Raw genomic sequence first — 20695 nt, 5'->3', positions numbered from 1 at the left:
CTTGGAGAGGCCACAAAAGGTGTACAGCGTCATGCAGATGTTAAGTGACACAGTGCAATTTGAACGCCACTAAAATTCATTCTGACTCCAAAGACCATGCCCTAAAACACTAAACCATACCACCTTTTAAGAATGAGGTGCTGTACACTTTGGGAGGCCAAGGTGGGCAGATCACCTGAGGCCAGGAGTTCGAGACCAGCCTGGCCAACATGGTGAAACCCCATCTCTACTAAAAATACAAAAATTAGCTGGGCCTGGTGGCAGGTGCCTGTAATCCCAGCTACTCAGGAGGCTGAGACAGGAGAATCACTTGAACCCGGGAGGTGGAGGTTGCAGTGAACCGAGATGATACCATTGTACTCCACCTTGGGCGATGAGAGTGAAACTCCATCTCAAAAAAAAAAAAAAAAAAAAAAAAAAGAAAAGAAGAAGAAGTGCTGTAGTTGTCCCAAACCAAATGGATCTACTCATCTTGGAAGCCTGCACACTAATAAGCCAAGGTTTTAACCTATCCATGACCTTTACAATGCCTCAGCACATGACTCATTGGGACCCTTCTACTTAGACGTCTGGCTCCAGCACGTGAGCAAATGCTCTTGACACCTCTGGGCAACTTAAATTGGATCAGCTTTGACGCATGCTCCAACTTCTCTGACCTGTGTGTAGCTCTCCACCAAGCCAAACGCATGGAGCGTGACTTTGCAAAGGGTTACATCTAGCCCACTCAAGAGGAGAAAGTTAATCCCTTTAGCTTTTTTTTTTTTTTTTTTTCCTAATTTCTCATAGATCTTCTATGACATTCTAGGAAGACTTTCAGGACCAGAGCTAGGAAGATTTGCCTGCCATTCTTAACAGAACTGCCAAAGAGTCAGCCAATTTTCATCTTCCAAACTCCACTAGAAGGGAGAAGCCCCAAATTCCAACGTTATTGTTTCAATCTAATAGTTCCGGAATACAGGAGACACTCTCTAGAACTGAGTCTGCATGTCTCTGAGTCCCCACCCCCCGCCCAGCTCTATAGTCACATAATGTTTATGATGCTCTTGATCTCCTCAAAGAATTGGTCATAAATTTTTCTACTTCATAAAGTGATTTAGAAGAACTACTTCCTATAATGCTTCTTCCTCTCTTTATCAGTCATCTGAATCACAGCAGGGCCTTCTGGTTTGGACCTTGACTTCCCTCGGTGGATTCAGGGAAATCATTTGACTTACATGCCACTTCTCTGACAAGAATCCTATGTCTCTGCTTCTTTATCATATTTGGATGTATTTTTTAACCATATAAACTCCATGGGCTCCTTTTGGGGATGTGGCTGGCAGGGATAGGGGATTATCACCTGATATGTCACATTCACAGAAGAAGTTATTAATATCACAAGTAAACTGTCTGTATCGCTTTAATAAGAGACAGATTTTTGTAGAAAGGTCTTTCCTGCAAATAACAGAAATATATAAGAAGTCCCAGCTTTTGATCAAAACGAACCCAGGGATCTCTCAGGTCATCTCATACTTTTGATTCATGACCTGATTTCTATTCCCATCTTAAAGAAAGGGGAAAGGAGGTTAAGAATGGAATCTTGGCTTCTAAGGGCAAGGATTATTTTCCTCAATATGATCAGAAACATTATCCATCTATCCTATTAGCAAAGAAAAAACAAAGCTTTACCATGGTCTCCTACAAAGATGACATTGACACACCGATGCAGTTTTAGTTGTTTCAGTCCATCCATTAATTGCCCCACAATTTTGTCAATTTCCCTCAGAGGATTTGTCATCTGGGAAAAAGAAGCAAGTTAGTCCCCACAGGGTTTTCTTTCTTTCCCTTTCAGTCTCTCATAGATCTTCTACCCCTAGAACATTTTGGAAAGAAAACTTCCGGCCCAGAGGCAGAGCTTTGTCTGGGGGGATTTACCTGCCATTCTTAATGGAAATCTGGTCTAAGCACATTATATTTGTATTCTTTTGAGAGAATTAAAACCTCTCCTCATCCAATCCCTTTAAAGATTCTTTGATATAAAAATGTCAAAAATATTGTTAATGAAAATTCTGTAAGAGAGAAAATCGACTTTCTAAAATGTGACAGCATCCTTTAAATCCAAGAGTTTTGATGACAGAAAGTCAGATGGACAGTTCCCTAAGTGAAATCACATTAGATTTTGAATCATGGCAAGAAGATAGACATTAAGTGAATGCAAAGCTGTTCTGAGGTTAAAATCATAACCTTCCACTGGATAATAAATTAGAATATCACTAATACACTGAGATCCATCTTGTTCTAAGTAATTTAACTGTTGGCGTCTGAAAGCAATAGATTCTTAACAGAAGAACCTATTCTAAGAAATAAGTTATTACTTCTCACTTTAGTTCTTTTAAAGCTGATTTTGAGTGAAACAAGAATCCATAAGAGTCCTAACTTAAACAGAAGTGAACCATGAGTTTGTTCTAGAAGGTTTCTTCTTTTTAACAAAATATGAAAACCCAATTCTTTCCTGAAGACCATTTCCAAAGCCTAAGAAACATTATCCATCTCTCATTTTCTTACTTCAAATGGAAGTTTCTAACAGCATGAATGTTCTCACATACTAGAGGCTCTCCGTCTCCCTTTCATCTTTAGCTGTGCAATGGAAAGATTTTTAAGAAACATCTCATCAGACGAAGAATAGAAAGATACAGGGAGTATATTTAGATGAAATTTTATAGCTTAGCTCACAATCACATACATATACCCAAGATGATTAAGATAAGAACAGAAGGGATGTGAATATTATTTTTACTCAGACACATAATATCATCTTCCACTAGCATCTTCTCAGATGAATCAAGACCTTTCCTCTTATTATTTCATTAGGGAAATCAGGTGTAAACTTTTGTTTTATTCTTCATGACAGGAGTCAGGATTTCAAGTCCTGTCCCAAGGAGGAAGTCACAGTTGAAAGTTTCAGAAAGAGATGTGTAATATAATCGGAAGGGACTAATAGGTGTGGAACAAAGTGGTATTTGCTTCCGAGAAAATCATGCTCTCCTCGAAGATCTCTGTCTAGATAAAGAAATACCAAATGCACCACATGTTTTGATCTTTGGCAATGACTTATTTTCCTTTACTCAGCAGGATGACTCAGGTAAAATCCAGAACCTACTTCTTAGGGATCAGTTCAGAGGATCACAAATAAGATACTGCCTCAGAGGTATTCAAAGGTTTTAGTAAAAGCAACAACCGATAGGCTCTTCTGAATATACTGGGAAGAATAGACATTACTTGTGGAAATTACATACAACTCTATCCGCCCATTATTTTCTCTTTCTTTCTGTCTTAGCTATTTCCTTCTCTACAATCTACACCTTTTCTGATCTCTGAAGGTGCAGACCCCTAATCTAAGCCAACTTCCTATTGAGTTCTAATCCACATTGTCTTTGAGAATACTCCCTTTTACCTTGCAGGGTTGTTCTCAAGAACCAGGGCCACAAACCATGTGACTGATTCTGTGAATAAGCACAAACAAAACCAATCTTAATAGTCACTCCAGCCTAAATGTTAATACTAGTTTTAGGGCAACTAACTCTTAAAAAAAAGGATAAGACTTCTTTTTTTCTGTCATGTTGAGTTCAGGCAGTCTTCACATCACTGTTAACCTCTGAAGCACCACATTCTTCTGGACTCAAAGCCAAGGTCAACGCACCAGAGTTTTCTAAAACTTGCTCAGCCGATTTTCCAACCAAGGCACTGAAGGCAACCTTCAACTCAGACCTGCCCGCCACAAAGCTTTGGAACAATAGATAAACTTACTTTGTCCTGACGAGTTTCCGCAGCGTAATGATCCATCCTATGTATTTTTCTTCTTCTTTTCTTTGGAGGAGCAAGTGGTCTTTCCTGTCTCCTCTTAGGGGCAACTTTCCTCTTAGGTCTCTTAGCCGGAGTAAAAGGTGAGCCATAACTACTCTCCTGTACTGGCGGATAGAGATGGCTGGACTCAGAAGTCGTCTGTCCCTCTGAGTCAGATATAAAGCTTACACTTTCCCATCTGGGATCAGCAGAGTCTCAGTTAGAATAACTAAGTCTCCTTAAGTGAGAAAAAATTGGAATGAGGGATGGATGCTTAGAGGAACTCCACGGAGAGAAGCCTCCTAAATTGATGTTGATGCTGCTGTCACAGCTTCTTCGCTGAGAACAAGAATCCAATTCAAGAAAATCTAGTCATGTGGGTTTCTTTTGGCTGATATTTATGGATGTATGTGAAGGTGGCATTAGACAAGCTCTGTATTCCATAACTTCTGCATTAGGGAGAGACTAGTTTTTGGTTATGAAAAGCTCTCCATTTATAAAGAACTAACTTAAAAGTAGGCCAAATACTAGCCACTTGGTCATTTCAAGATGACAATGAGGTTCATGTAAGTGTTTCCAATTCAGAATCTGACAGGTATCTTTCTGTTCACGCCAGCAAGTATGTCAAAGCAACTGTCACCTTCATTGACAAGGATCCAGTGAAAAATTTTAAAACCAAGGATGGAATGAAACATAAATAATAAGCAATCCTCCTTAATCATAAATGTACTCCCACAAATCAGGATTTTCAGCAGGAGAGAACTCACTGACAACTGAGGTTTTTAGTACAGAGGAACTCTAAGTTAAAGTCTCTTTTAAAATTAGGTAAAATCTAAAAAGTCATCAAAAAGTCATCTCTTTTTTGTCTTGGTATATACAGACCAAGAAAGAGTCTACTTATGCTCTTGCTATCAGAAACCTGCTTTTAAGGGGAGTTGCATGCTATGGATTTTGTTTTGAAAATCCAGAGAGCAGTAAAGTCGACACATAAACTGAAGATAACCTTTTGGGATTTCCAAATGCTGGAGGAAAAACAGGCCCCTGATTTGCTGATGGTGCAAAGGTGAATTAAAGCAGCAAGCCTTGCTGTCTACCTCACTGACTTCTCTTGGGAGGACTGTCTTGAGAGCCATTCAGATGCAGGAAGGGGCAGGAGGAGGAACAATGTTAGTGTATCCAAGAAGGGGAACATCTGCCATGCGATTTCACTGTTTCCAGGGCAAGCCACGGCAAAGGCACTTCTGTTTCTGTCTCATCCTCTCTCTCCACTACAGCGATCAAAAGACAGCCCCAAAGACTTTGGTTTTGTTTGTTTGTTTTTTAATGCTCCTAGTTTTAGGCAAATCTCCATAAGAAAAGCAGCAAAAGTAAAAGAGGATTTTCCATTTCATGGTCACTGAATACATTCTGCTAGCGTTCAAGTCGGCCCATCAAACTCTATGCCATTTGCAAGAGACCTCAACATTCCAAAGACTCCAAAGGTGAGCCCTTCCAATTGCAGCAGGTTAGAGGAGCAGAAGAGTAGGGTTTAGTCAAACTGGGTTTTCATCCAGTGATTATATTGCATGTATTTCCTTCTTCAAATGTTAGAGGTAGATGAGAGCTAGGTTTTCACTGACCAGCCACTTTAGCCTGAATTTAGAAATTTTAGCCTGAGGTTATTAAGAGGATGGGAGGTACAGGTGCAAATTTCCCTGCATTTCAGGATACTTTGCCATCTGAAGGTAGAGACTAGCCAGCCAAAGCTCTGACTCTAGGCCCGGAAGAGCAGCCGAACAAGGGGTCACAGAAAAAGCATAGAAGGTCAAAAAGAAAAAGATTGCGCCAATAATCAAAAGCAAGCATATTTTTTAACATTCACCATTACACTCTGAAACCAGGAGCAATACACCATTTCTTGAAGCTATTAGGTCAATGTTTGGTCATCTCATTTAATGGCTTTTGAGAATCATCCTGAAAAAATGTGTACTCAAATATTTAGCAAATAAAGCACAAATTTCAACTGAATTCATCTTATTGTAGCATATAGCATTTTGCTAGTGAAAGTCATTTCAATGAAATTTCAAATGTTATTTTCTTATATGTAAAATATATGTTACTGATTTTAAAATAATCTTTCAACCAGTATGTTATAATCTTTTCATGTATAGTAAGTGTAAATAATGATATACAGGTAGGCATATAGGATACATAGGTATATAAACCAATTAGCTTACAATAGAAGAGAACTTTTGCTGACTTGCTTTGGTTTCATGTTTTAAAAGTGTAAACAATTTTGTTTTCCTTTCAGTTAAAATAAGATTCCTAGAACCAGATGAGAAATAATTGAAATCTGAAAATATCCTTTCCCTTATGAGAAGAAAATGACCAGGTTATCAGATTACCATTACTGAAGATATACTCCAAGATACCCAACTGGAATGAGGGATGGATGAGTTTACCCAGTAGACATATGAAAATACCCTAGCTGCAAGAAGTAGTAATACTGAAAAAAACATAACATGAATACTTTCAACTCTTAATTCAAAGGTACTATAGGAAAAATCTCTGTTTATATATTTATGAGCAACCCTGGGCATAGAAAAATTATTATAGGAAATTAAAGCATCCTGTATCCTGCTTCATTTATTCCTACTCAGTACTTTCAAAAAAAAGTGTTTGTTTCTTAATTCACACAAACATATACTTTCATGCATGTAATTGCAACTGAACTACACATATTAGAAACCCAAAGATGTTTACTGATTAGGAACATTTATCATCAAGCCACATAACTTTTAAGGTTTGAGTTATACCTCACCTGTATTATTAAAAGCCAACTTTTGCCATAAATAAAATGTTCTGTATAATTTGAACATAGTTATTAACTGACCACTTTGCTTATCTCCTGGACTGAAGGAGGGTTAAATGGTTCCATGGAAGGAACTGTGGTCTAGGAGTTAAAAGTTCTGTGGTGCTGTCTTCAAATTCTCTACTTAGCAGTCAAGCGAAAGTACTAGAGCCCTACTTTTAAAAGAATGGCTATACCAATCCCTGTTTTGCTTACCCCACAGGTTCTTTGAGGGGATATTATTACCCAAGAAGTCAAACTTTTAAGTAGGGAACGTGGAACTGCTCAGGTGTTTTGTTTTGTTTTGTGAACATTTTGATAAAATGTGGTTCGTTTTGTTCCCTTTAGGTGAATCTCCAAGAAAGTCATCCTAAAGATAAAATAGCCATTCTTCCTTCGGTGTTCTTTACCGGCATCATGCATGCAGATGTTTACCTCATTTTATCATTTGTTTCACAATCATACAAGACGGGTTAAACTTCAAAGGGACAGAAAAAGAGCATCTGACTTATATAAGTTTAATGATTAGGACAAACTAAGAATGGTTTTACGTAGCTATTACTTACTAGTGCTTAAATAAATCACCTCTGTATTGATGTCAAAGCATTCAGAAACACTTATGACTCCTTGGTTACATGCTGCAATTTGTCAAAAATACTTAAAGCAAGATATGTTTACCTGTATCTCTAATTCATCTGAAAACAATGAACTTAATTATAGTCAGCAGTATGCTATGGGTTACTAGGCTACTTAAATATTTAAAAATACGTAAAAGTTTAGACTTGCAAACTCCATCATTTTTTACTATCTATGCTGAAATGTGGGAACGTTTCTAGCCATTCCTTTCCCATCTTCTGAATTTGAAATTATACTGGATACTACCTTACAGATTGCCTTCCACGATGATGGCTGAGTGTTTGATAAAAATTTGTCACCCTCGGCTGGGTGTGGTGGCTCATGCCTATAATCCCAGCACTTTGGGAGGCCAAGGCAGGTGGATCACCTGAGGTCAGGAGTTCGAGACCAGTCTGGCCAACATGGCAGAAACCTGTCTCTACTGAAAATACAAAACTTAGCCGGGCATGGTGGTGCACGCCTGTAATCCCAGTTACTTGAGAGGCTGAGACAGGAGAATCACTTGAACCTGGGAGGCGGAGGTTGCAGTGAGTCAAGATCGCACCACTGCACTCCAGTCTAGGTGGTGGAGAAAGACTCCATCTCAAAAAAAAAAAAAAAAAAAAAAAACTCACGCTGCTCTGAATAAGCAGATTCATTCAGCGGTATATTTCTCTCGAGAATTTACGTTACTTTGGGGGATGATGAATATGTTCATATCTTGAGTGTGGTAACAATTTCACAGTATATATACCTCTGCCAAAATGTATTAAATTCAAAAGGGTCCATTATCATAACTTATGCCAGGTTGACTGTATTATATCTGCTAAGGTTATTGGAGCTGCTGAGCTGATCTACCCTCTCTAAACTGCCTAATCATTTAAGGGTGCTGAAATTCATTTACAATGTTTTGTATTGTAGGTTTCATCTCAAGATTTTTTTCCATGCCTATCCCATTGAAGGCAAATGCCAACCCTTCCTGATTTTTCACCCTCCAACTGACGCCCACAAGACTAGAATATACCCCATTTCCTGTTAACATCAAGTTCAGGATATGTTATTATTTAAATATCAAAGCAATCTGAAATGAAGCTCCTATAAGAGAAACGGGTAGTTTTAAGATTTTAAAAAAATATTTTTAGTCTTGTAGTTATTTGACTTTGCATAAACCTTGTAGATACAAACATCCATCCAGACTTTATACAAATCCTGAAATAAGGTCAGTAGGTCAGGTAGCCCAGGGCCAAAAGTTCTTCTCAGGCAGATGCTAAACCACTAACCTCAGGGCCAAAAGGGCCATATTTGTGTCCAGAGAAATCAGGTTGTTCAGAATAGAAGGCATAGACCGAAGGCCTATAAGAAAATTGGAAGGTTCAGAATCTCTCCTAAACCACACGTAACAAAAAATATCACATATTTTAAAAAAACACATTTTTAAAAAATGTTCTCAAGTTTAATTTATCCTTTAACTACTATTCATACTAGCATGGAAAACTTTTTTTTTTCTATTGTTTCTATGACCACCACCCCATCTGTGGTAACTGCCTGGAACTACCTTCAGGACTCAAAAGTCACAAAGGAAAACTTGAACATGTACTCGGAGTCCTGGACCCTCCAGGTAACTGAGCCTGGTGGTAATTCACATGGGCTGTGCAATCCGAAGCCTGAAAGAACAACTAACTCCATTACAGACAAGCGTCTCTCTTGATACTTCTGCAATCCTTGGGATGCTGCTGGTTCATTTATCAAAGCCAGAAACTCCCTTCAGCTCTGCTGTAGTGGACAGAATTAATAGCTGCAGTAATCCAAGTAATTAAATGGACCCAATAACCAAAGTCTATTGTATCCTTCTTAGGGAAGTAACACTTAAGGCTAAGAACCACAAAACTTTTAATTCCAAACATTGGCTGTGCTTCTATTCCACAGTCTAGTGTTTCATGCAATTCTAAGTTAAGATGGAAATGTACTGAAGAAAGAAGAAAGAGAGAAACAAATACCTCTCACTGTCTGGCAGGGTGAGCCACTGCAATATGGTTAATATTCTCCGCTCGTGAGGGATGACACTGGAGGGTAAAAGCAAGCAAAGCATGTTGTTAGGTTTCATTTCCACAAACTCAAGCCTGATGAGTGCTTGCTCTTGCACCCAGGCCAAATGCTCTCTATTTACCACCATCTGTTTTCACTTCATTTGTAGCAAAAGCCCCTCTTTCGAATTAGCGTTTAAACTACTATTTCCATTTGCAACATATTACGTTGCTCAACCTCTTCCACAGAAGACTACACTGGAAACTCTGATTCACAGTCAAAATGAGGAACCTGTCTTGCTAATCAGAAACTCCACTACAAGCAGAAAGGACCCTGGTTTCAGAATCATTGTCGTTTATTCTGTCGAGCCTTTAGCTGTGGCCATAAAGGGGTCAGTACTTACATCCCCAATCTGCCTCTTGCTGGCAGTGTGACCTCTCTTGACCTCTTGGTCTCAGTTTACTCATCGGTAAGATAAAGCTAACAGCAAAGGACGCTGTACAGCTTGGTTGTAAGGATGAAATGAAACAAGACAAGGAAAGGGCATGTCCAGTGCCTAAGACACAGTAAGTTCTTTAAAAACATATTTTTATTAATGATCATAATTAGTCATCATTCTGCCTCTAAATAACGGTATGACTTTAGAAATACTATCTAACCTGAAACTTTAAGTTCCTCCTCTATAAAATAATGGGTTAGGGAAGGTATTCTTGCCATTTTCTTGCAGCCCTATAAAAATCTACCAAGAATAGGCTGGGTGCAGTGGCTCATGCCTGTAATCCCAGCACTTTGGGAAGCCGAGGCAGACAGATCACCTGAGGTCAGGAGTTCAAGACCAGCCTGACCAACATAGCAAAATCTCATCCCTACTAAAAATACAAAATTAACCAGGCATGATGGCACATGCCTGTAATCCCAGCTACTTGGGAGGCTGAGGCAAGAGAATCCCTTGAGTCTGGGAGGCAGAGGTTGCAGTGAGCCAATATTGCACCATTGCACTCCAGCCTGGGCAACAAGAGTGAAATTCTGTCTCAAAAAAAAAAAAAAAAAAAAAAGAATAGGCACATATAATTAAGCAACTGACAAAAAGGGTATAATCTTCATCCACAATGACTTTTGTGTTTAAGTTTCTTTCCTCTGTCGAAATATAATTACCCTAAGTCTGGCACTAGCTTTAAGGGCTCTGAGGGCTCGCAGCTAACAGGACAGTACTGCATCCCAGGCTGTTACATTAAGATGCTCACAAGCTAAGAGGTATCTTTAGTCAGGGGAAATTCATCCACTCTTTCCCAACAGGGAACTCAAAATGCGTTTTCACTCCCCCATCCAAGACCAGGCTTTAGAGGCATGTTCGTCATGAATTCAACTAAAGCACAAGTGTAAATGTGGTCAGGAAAAATTATTGTGGAACATTGGTGAGCCACTTAAACTTTTACTGTCGGTGGACATGAGCAGTGAGAGAGCTGGGAGAAGGATAAATCCTCAAGCAGGGGCTCTCATCAAGTGGTCTCTCTGCCTCCCCCATCACCATCCAGCTTACAGGGATTTGTCATTCCCCAGGCATCCTCTCTTTCTGGAACTATCACAGAAGACCAGAAAATCATGTGTGCCATAAAATGAGTCCAAATTTAAACATATCCCAATGCTGTTGGATAAATGTGACCCTGTTCATTATATCCTGTAATTGAATTAGAAATAGGCAGAGCAAAGTCAGGTTAATCACTTAAGGAATTTAATTCTTCAGCTTTAGAAATCCTTTGTATCTAAGCAAAATAATTGCATACTTTGAATTCTTTCCTAAGTTAAAAAAAAAAAAAAAAAGTGAATGCCAGAGCCTTTTCATTTTACCTTATTTCACTACCTGCCTAAAACCTGCTTTATTTTACGTAATTGGTGTTAAGCCACAGAAATGGGGCCCTAATGAATCCACTTTTAATACTAATGGAAAAATACAAACTAACAGAATCTGTGTCAAGCTCAGAATGCTCACCCCTGAATGCCCTCGTTGGATGGGGTACTTGAACAATGGTAGACAGGGAATTAAAAGCGCCAGCTATGAGGCCAGAGTGCTCGGGTTTGAATCCTGACTCCAGCAAATGCTGGTGATAAGACTAGGCAAGTTATCTAAACTTTTGATACCTCTGGAAAACGAGGACAATAATAGTACCTATCTCATGAAGTTGTTGTGAAGTTGAAAAGAGAATACGTCTAAAGCATTTAGAATAGTGCTGGGCACATAGAAAGGGTTTAGAAAAATGTTAGCTTTTATTGTTATATACTGAATTTATAGGTCCACGGAGATGATATAGTCATTCACAAAATATTTGTTAAGGGCATATTGGGTTTAAGGCATTTGTGTAAACATAAATAAAGATATTCCTACCAAAAACACTATTATGGAGGAGTCGTCATTTTGCTTGGAGAAAGATAAGCAAGCTATTCTTTTCTGGGCAGGGGCTGATTGTGTTTGTGTTAAGAGAATAAGATGAGGATGCTGGAGGTCTGAGTAGCCATTCTACCTCTGACTTTAGGTGCAACATTTAACCTTTCTAGGCCTTAGTGTCCTAATCTCTCTCTCACTCTCTGTTGTTGTTGTTGTTGTTGTTGTTGTTGTTGTTGTTGTTGTTGAGATGGAGTCTTGCTCTCTCGCCTAGGCTGGAGTGCAGTGGCACAATCTCGGCTCATTGTAACCTCCACCTCCCCGGTTCAAGTGATTCTCCTGCCTCAGCCTCCAAGTAGCTGGGACTAAAGGTGCCTGCCACCACGCCCGTCTAATTGTTATATTTTTAGTAGAGACAGGGTTTCACCATGTTGGCCAGGCTGGTTTTGAACTCCGGACCTCAAGTGATCCACCCGCCTCGGTTTCCCAAACTGCTGGGATTACAGGCATGAGCCACTACACCCGGCCTCTAATCTCTTAAATGAGGAACTGGGCAAGGTTGTCCCTAAGTTTCCTAGGAGTTCTAGGTTATCTTTATGAAATAACCTCAGAGACCAAAAGGACATGGCCCTTAGCCAATAGCGTTTCAAATATTCAATACCATTCACAGACAGCACAAATAAATCTGACCAAGAAAGAGCAAAAAAAGAAACGGGGTACATGTTGCTGTCTTCACTACCGCTGATTGATGGAGAATTTGTCATGAGACCAAGTATATTAGACATGGTCAAAAAAAAAAAGACTAAATTAAGTATTTATTAGTAAAGGGGAGCAAATTACCTTAAGACACATATAGCCCTTGTCTAGTCAATGTTGAAAGACAGAATGTGAATAAGAAAACAAATACCATTTATCAGTTGTTCTCTATGTACCAAGTACCCTAATAAGCATTTTATGCTGTTTTATTTTATTTATTTACTTATATATTTATTGAGACGGAGTCTCACTCTGTCCCCCAGGCTGGAGTTCAGTGGTGTGGTCTCGGCTCACTGCAAGCTCCACATCCCGGGTTCACGCCATTCTCCTGCCTCAGCCTCCTGAGTAGCTGGGACTACAGGCACCCACCACCGCCGGCTAATTTTTTGTATTTTTAGTAGAGACCGGGTTTCACTGTGTCAGCCAGGAGCGTCTCAATCTCCTGACCTCCTGATCTACCCACCTCGGCCTCCCAAAGTACTTGGATTATAGGTGTGAGCCACCGCACCTGGCCTGTTTTATTTTTGAGACAGGGTCTCACTCTGTTGCCCAGGCTGGAGTGCAGTGGTGCCATCTCAGCTCACTGCAGCCTCAACCTCCTTGGGCTTGGTGATCCTCCCACCTCAGCCTCCCAAGTAGCTGGGACTACAGGCATGTGCCACCATGCCTGGCTAATTATCGTATATTTTGTAGAGACAGGGTTTTGCCATGTTCCCCATCTTGTTCTCAAACTCCTGTGCTCAAGCGATCCACCTGCCTCAGCCTTCCAAAGTGCTGAGACTACAGGCATGAGCCACCATGCCTGGCATAAGCATTTTAAATATGTTAGCTCATTGCATCTTCGCAACATCCCATGATGAAGATACTATATATGTATATTTATATATAAATATATATACTATATATAATATACATATATAAATATATATACTATATATATAAATATACATATATATATAATTTTTTTTTTGAGACAGTTTCACTCTTGTTGCCCAGGCTGGAGTGCAATGGCATGATCTCAGCTCACCAAAACCTCTGCCTCCCAGGTTCAAGCCATTCTCCTGCCTCATCCTCCCGAGTAGCTGGGATTACAGACATGCGCCCCAATGCCTGGCTAATTTTTTTTCTTTTTTTTTTTTAGGAGAGACTAGGTTTCTCCATGTTGGTCAGGCTGGTCTTGACTCCTGACCTCAGGTGATCTGCCCGCCTCAGCCTCCCAAAGTGCTGGGATGACAGGTGTGAGCCACCACACCTGGCCAAAGATACTATAACTTTTATTTGAAGATGAGGACATGGATTTGTTCAGAGATTAAATCACTAGTCCAAGGTCACCAATCTAATAAGCAGCCAAGCTGGGATGAGAATCAATGTAAACAATCATACATAGTGGGAATTACTGTCTTTGAACATGAATTGGCACAAAAGAATGGAGCATCAGCCGAAGATTATTTCAGAATGAAATACTATCATTAAAAAGCAAGACTAATTCTAGGTTGCAGTACAGAACCATGTTAAAAATATGGCCTTCAAAGTCTAAGTCTATGGTTTGAATCAGGTTCTAAATTTTTTTAAGTTTTCAGAATATACACTGTGCAGATTTCCTTGACATATATATTCTCTTAACTAACTGAAAGTGTGATCTTATTTTTTAAAGTTGTAAAATGCTACAAAAAAAAAAAAAAAGGGAAAAAAATGAATCCAAGTCACTTTCAGAATACAGAGATAAAATAATAGTCTGAGAAGCAAATGAAAGCTACAGACATCTTTGGAGCATACAAAAGCCACCTTCTTATAAGTGGTTTCAAATGGGTGGAGAAAATTGCCATTCAAAACCAGAACACTAGGCCTTTTCAATGAGGCTTTGCAGCCGTTTCAGGGGGGCAAAGGTGGGGACTCAGTATTAATTATGTTGTTGACTACTCTCCATTCTGCCAGGCAAATATGTTACAGAGCAGAAGAAATTACTTCTATAAGCATCTATGACAGTCAAGAGTTAAAGAAATGTCAGGCATAGGATAACATTGGTAAATCAACATGCTGTTTATATTAAGCAGTATCATTTCTAACCTACCTACACTTACTTTTCAACTCAGAAACCTCTTTAAAAAAAAAAGAAAGAAAGAAATCTTTTAAAGAGACGTTCTGTGCTAGATTCAAATCACCAAATCCGATTTCAGTTTAGCCCTTCAAATCTGAAAATCTACCTTTATTTCTGATTTTAGAGAATATAGACAGTACCGTTCTGGATTAATTTGAGCCTGCGATGGCTCTCAGCACACTGCTATTATAGAATAGTCAGATTTTTGTTAGGCATAGAGGCAAATATGGAAACAGCTTTAGGTGGTTTAAAAAAAAAAAAAAAGATGGAAAGAACATCTCAGTGGGAACAAAATCCCCGTGAAAGTTGAAACAGATTCCTTTTCTTACTAAGGAACCTTAAAAATCATCAACATGTTGGTACTTTAATTAGGTAAGATTCATCTTAAGTCTTAGGAACATTAACTCCTTAATCCCCCATCACTTCTTTAGCGATGGGAAGGAGCCCCATTTTCTTATTAGAAAAATCCTGGAGTTCAGTGGGAAAATGAAGTGAAAATAGAGTCTTCCCCTTGGTCTCCTGTCTGGAACTTTTAATCTCTAGACCACTCCATCGGCTCCCCAGAGGCCTGAGATCATCTAGATTTTTTTAAGTTGTGAACCAAAATAAATAAAATATGTTCTCATATATTTATAGAAAATGATAAGGAAAGCCACTGCCATAAACAGTCTAAGAGAAATATACATGTCCTAGATGGCAAGTTACCAAAAACCTACAGACAGGAATAGAAAAATCTAAAGGACATCCAGAAGGAGGAGAGACCATCTTACTTACATTCTGTTAAGAGAGCATGGGGCCGGGCACGGTGGCTCATGCCTGTAATCCCAGCACTTTGGGAGACAGAGGCGGGCGGATCATGAGGTCAGGAGTTTGAGACCAGCCTGACCAACATGGTGAAACCCTGTCTCTACTAAAGATACAAAAAATTAGCTGGGAGTGGTAGCAGGCACCTGTAATTCCAGTTACTCAGGAGGCTGAGGGGAGACTCGTTTGAACCTGGGAGGCCGAGGTTGCAATGAGCCGAAATCACGCCACTGCACTCCAGCCTGGGCAACAGGGCAAGACTCTGTCTCAAAAAAAAAAAAAAAAAAAGAGAGAGAGACAGGATGGAAAAAAGGAGAGCTGGAGAAGAAAGAAAAGGTAGGATGAGGCACAGAGAGAGGACCTCAGGAAAAAAAAAAAACACCTGGAAGGTCATTTTGAATTAGTAAATATTCAAAAATTCTGTATTTTCACATTTAACTGAAACAAAATAAAAACTAAATTGATGTTTTATAAATTGAATCACAGCTGTCATTTTATAAACATTGACAAAATAAAGGTAACTTACACAGACCAAAAGAATGTTCCAGCTTTCACCCCTTGCTTGGTGGCTGTAATCCATAGCTAATGAGGAAAATATAAGCGGCTTAAAATGTGTTCTGAGTTTTGGTCAAAAAAGAAAAAGTTTTTAAAACACATTAGATCAGATATCTTATACTCTACTCACACCCCAACATAAATTTCCCATTATTTGCAACCATTTATTTTCACATCTGGAAGTCAGAATCATTATTTCCACAAATATTATTCAATATATTCTCTGCAAAAGCTCTCAAAAGCTCCTGCTATGATTCTAGTGACATATTTTTAAAACTCTTATTTTATCTCAAAAGCCTCTCTCTTCTGTACCTGTCTTTTCTGATCATGGTTTTGAACAATTAACTGATGCAGCAGAATTCTGCTCATCAAAGAACCCAAGAGTGAGACATATGTTTCCTTTACTATCGAAAGACTCAAGGAGGAGTGCCCCAATTTGGCACCCAGATGTCAGAATTTTGGAACTCTGATTGTCTTGTTTTAGTTTAAACTAGATGAATGAGAAGGGGGAAGAAGGCTAATTTTTAATTTTGATTTTTCCTATATCTTTTACCTAGCGTTTTAGTAAATGTTATTTTAGAGGAGAGTTCCTAGAATAAGTTAAGTGAACCAAGCACTTCATTAAGGTTTTTAAAATATTCTTTACACCGTGTGCTATTGGGGAGGCATAAGATATAGGAGTTTAGAACCTGGGCTCTGCAACCAGACAGCTTGGATTTTAAGCCTTGTTTCTGTCACTTACCAGCCATGTAGTCTTTTAGCAAGTTACTTAATATCTTTGTGTTTCTGTTTCCTTTACAATGTAAATAATATTATCTAGCACATAGGATTATTCTAAGCTTTAATGAGTTAATACATTTAAGGTCCTTAACCAGTGTCTTAACATCTGGCAAACACTCGATAAATTTCCGTCTTTATTGTTATGCAATAATGGAAATAAATAATCCAGTTATTCTAGTAACATTAAAAACAGCCTAAGATGGCAAGTGTCCCACTGAACAGAAGTCTATGAGAAGAAACCCCCTCACTTAAGGAAAGAGAATGGAAGCAAATAAGAGAGAGAACTGTGGTTTGCCTCAAACCAAAACAAAAATGATCTGGGAACTACAGCCAGCCGCTTTTCTGGTTTCATTGTCTCCAGCCTTTGAGAGTATTCTTACAGAGTGACAACTTATTTTTTGAGGAAATGGGTAACTGGGAGGTGGAGAACATCCAGGAGCTTAGCCATTGTTTCAAAATCATCTGGGATACCTGCCCTGGGAAAGCTTGAAAAGGGTTCCAGACCCCTTGGAGCCTCTAGAAATCCTCAGCCCCAAACTCACAGCTACTGTAGCTGGCAAATGAGGGATGGGGCAGGAGAATGTACAGAGCCCTCTTCAGTCTGTGGGTTCTGAGCTGCTGGTGAATTTCATCAGCCTGGGAGAGGTAAGGGCCTCATCCTATTTACATGGCTCTGAGGGACCAGACCTTCTTGGCCAGACTTTTGGTTCCCTGGGATGTTCGGAGACGTAAGAATCTCAGACTGCTCTGAGAGCCCTTCTCTCCATTTAGTCCAAAGCTCTTTCTACTTTAAAGACAAATTCTGGCATCCTCCAGGAACCCCAGCCCAACCAGGGTTCAGAATGTGTCCTGGACTTTCATTCATTCTTGTTCCAGCAGCTCCACCAGCAAGAAGATGAGCTCAAATGAAGCGCTGGACACACTGTAAAACCATGCTGGTTCCTAAAGAGGCCAGTTCCTTATATTAAGGGATCTATTTTCATACTTATTTTAATTGCACATACACAATCTTAGCACATTCAATATCCAAACAACTTCCTAGATGTACTGCGTTGCTATTTCCAAGGAGATTGTACTAGGCAATACTTGGCATCTATGAAATTTAAGATTAATATGGAGTTTCCTAAAGGAAAACAATTGTTTAATACAAATTTGTCAAATAATGGCCCTGCACTTTCAAATATTATACTGTAGAATACATGCTGATGGTGGCATTATCAGGGCGACAGGAAGCTCTGAGAGTTAATTTAACTCAGTTCAGTAATCCTTAGGGAAAAAAGATTACTGAAGAGGTCTTAATAGTGTCAAAAGGAAGGAGCATTCAGAGTGAAAATGACAGAGTATGTTAAAGTTATTATGATGACAAAATTAAGATCATTTGTTCTTTATATTTTCCTGTACTTTCCAACAATTTTACAGTGACAATCAACTTATTTTTAATCAGAAAAAAAAAACTAACCAATTTTAAAAAGCAATGTGTCTTAGAAGCATTCAGTGTAAACCATGGAGGTAATTTAAAGGCAAAATTTGTATTTCTTCTAAAAAAAATCAAAAAGCAGAAAAATTCTGCCTGATTCTTGGTAAAAGTCAGGTTGACCACATTTTCAAAAAGAAAATTGAGAGCATGATCAGAAAAGTATAAAAAGTGAACAAAAAAGATAAAATACTTAAAATGAAAAGCACATTTTCTTCCCAAGGGGAGAAAAAAAAAAAAGGCACTAAAATATTGGTCCAGAAAAGAAAAGTGAATACAAGCCGACAAGGTTATAAGAAAGAGAGAGAGAGAGACAGAAGCTTCCGGGTTCCTTGTTAATTCAGAGATAAAAGTGTTAAAATTTCTCGAATTTGAATGCAATATAAATTTCTTCAGAGGGTGGTTTAAAAAAAAAAAAATCAGGCCAGGTGCAGTACCTCATGCCTATAATCTCAGCACTTTGGGAGGCGGAGGAGGGCGGATCGCCTGAGGTCAGGAGTTCGAGACCAGCCTGGCCAACATGGTGAAACCTGTCTCTACTAAAGATACAAAAATCAGCCAGGCCTTGTGATGGGCACCGGTAATCCCAGCTACTCAGGAGACTGAGGCAGGAGAATCGCTTAAACCTGGGAGCCAGAGGTTGTAGTGAGCTGAGATCGTACCACTGTACTCCAGCCTGGACGAAAGAGCAAGATTCTGTCTGTAAAAATAAATAATAATAATCACACAGCTAAAAAAATAAACTTAAGTAAACACTGGGTTTGGGCTTTCTCCCTCTAATCCCAAAACTCCCTGCATTGCTTTCCTTTATCTGGAGGCCCAGCTTTCGACATTTGTGTCCTAGATGCTGCTTTATGAAAAGGGGACAAACGGGAATGATATTGTATCTTGTGATATGCTATTTATCAGGAATCAAAAAAGCTTCCTCTACAGGAACCAAGTGGGTTAAATATGAAATTCAACACTTTCTCAAATTCAGCATGTAGCTTTGGGAGAAAAGGAGAAGTCTGGAAAAAGAAAAATACTAGCCAAAAACATTTTTTCAAAAAACATAAACTACTAGTGTAGTCTTTCCAGCAGTTCCTCGAAGGGAAATCATTCCTTTGCATTCAAAAGCAATGAGCTAGGATAAACAGAATTCTAGGAGACCAGGGGATCAGTGGGGCACTTGCTTCAGCAGATCAATTGCTGAGAATCAGAACACATTAAGGATGTGAGGGTTGGGAGAGGCAGCAGAAGAGACTGGGGCCCGATGCAGCTGCTTTCCATGTGATTAGGGCCAGAAGGAGGTGAATGAGGAAGCTGTTGGCATGTGGCCAGGAGCTGCTGAGGCTGAGATTGAGTGCTGTTGTCCTTAAGGCCACCTACCCTAGGGGAAGCACAGGCAAAACAGCCCCTGAAGGAAGCAAAGAACAGTTCCATCCAAAACACAACAGCAGAGCCAGGCTCTGGATTGGGTCTTCAGAACAGAAATACACCAAGTCCCTATCTGCATGGGACCCACAGGGTAAAGCAGACCTGTGAATAACCAACTTCAAAAGGAAAAACCAACTTCAGGCCGGGCATGGTGGCTCACACCTGTAATCCCAGCACTTTGGGAGGCCAAGGCAGGCGGATCACTTGAGGTTGGGAGTTCAAGACTAGCCTGGCTGACATAGTGAAACCCCATCTCTACTAAAAACACAAAAAAATGTATCTAGGCATGATGGCATGCGCCTGTAATCCCAGCTATTCAGGAGGTTGAGGTATGAGAATCACCTGAACCCGGGAGGCAGAGGTTGCTGTGAACTGAGACCGTGCCACTGCCCTCCAGCCTCGGCGACAGAGCAAAACTCTGTTTCGAAAAAATAAAAATAAAAAGAGGTTGTCAAATTTATGATAGAAAAAATATAAAAGCCCAAAGGAGAGTCACTTTGCTTAGCCAGAGCTGGAAATGCTGAGGGAAGGAAGGCCTCCTGGAGACAGACACTTTAGCCGAAATTTGGAAGAAAAGTAAGAGGCTGCTAAGCAAAGGCGCCAGGTAAGCAGATCTCGGCCTAACTAGGGACATTAGGATACAGTACAAGGAGAAAAAAACTGCAGGTCTACAGTAGTGTATGGAAAAGAAACAACAGAATAAAGAATAGGTTAAATGTTCCTGAAAAGAAATGTTGTCCCTTTATCAGGACAATAAAACAGATAAAAAGAGGTTAGCGATGACTTGTACTTTCCATCAAGTCAATCCCTTTTGGCCTGGAAAGTCACCTCTATTCTGTGTCATTCTTCTTCTCCTTGCTGTCTCTGTCTTAAACACACATTTCTTGCATTTTTACACTGCAGTCATTTACTAAAATGGTTTCTGTTCCAACTCATTGTATCACCGATACTGACAGAGAGCAACTCTAGAGGTCAAGCAACTTAAGTAATAAGAATGCATCTGCTGGACAGTTGCAGTCGGGATCACGAGACTTTGGGAGGCTGAGGCAGGCAGCTCGCTTGAGCTCAGAAGTTGGAGACAATCCTGGGCAACTGGGCGAAATGCTGTCTCTACCAAAGATACAAAAATTAGCCAGGCGT

The 20695-nt window shown here is 39.6% G+C and overlaps 1 protein-coding gene across 4 annotated transcripts in view; it reads right to left on the bottom strand.

Moving 5' to 3' along the window:
* ENPP2 (ectonucleotide pyrophosphatase/phosphodiesterase 2) overlaps nucleotides 1-20695 on the bottom strand; it is an 81853-nt gene that overhangs the window by 35212 nt on the left and 25946 nt on the right. For 2 of the 4 annotated variants that reach the window (XM_010357787.2, XM_030937932.1), the window contains exons 9-13: nucleotides 15857-15912; nucleotides 9265-9330; nucleotides 8548-8620; nucleotides 3787-3942; nucleotides 1669-1777 (exon numbers count right to left, since the gene is read on the bottom strand). In XM_010357787.2, the coding sequence (XP_010356089.1) occupies nucleotides 1669-1777; nucleotides 3787-3942; nucleotides 8548-8620; nucleotides 9265-9330; nucleotides 15857-15912 (460 nt within the window). The remainder of the gene's footprint in view (nucleotides 1-1668; nucleotides 1778-3786; nucleotides 3943-8547; nucleotides 8621-9264; nucleotides 9331-15856; nucleotides 15913-20695) is intronic. The other 2 variants (XM_030937933.1, XM_010357785.2) reach the window with 1 other exon arrangement.

This window comes from Rhinopithecus roxellana, chromosome 9, assembly GCF_007565055.1.
Source record: "Rhinopithecus roxellana isolate Shanxi Qingling chromosome 9, ASM756505v1, whole genome shotgun sequence".
Taxonomy (NCBI): Eukaryota; Metazoa; Chordata; class Mammalia; order Primates; family Cercopithecidae; genus Rhinopithecus; species Rhinopithecus roxellana.
This window is presented reverse-complemented; position numbering and strand designations above follow the sequence as displayed.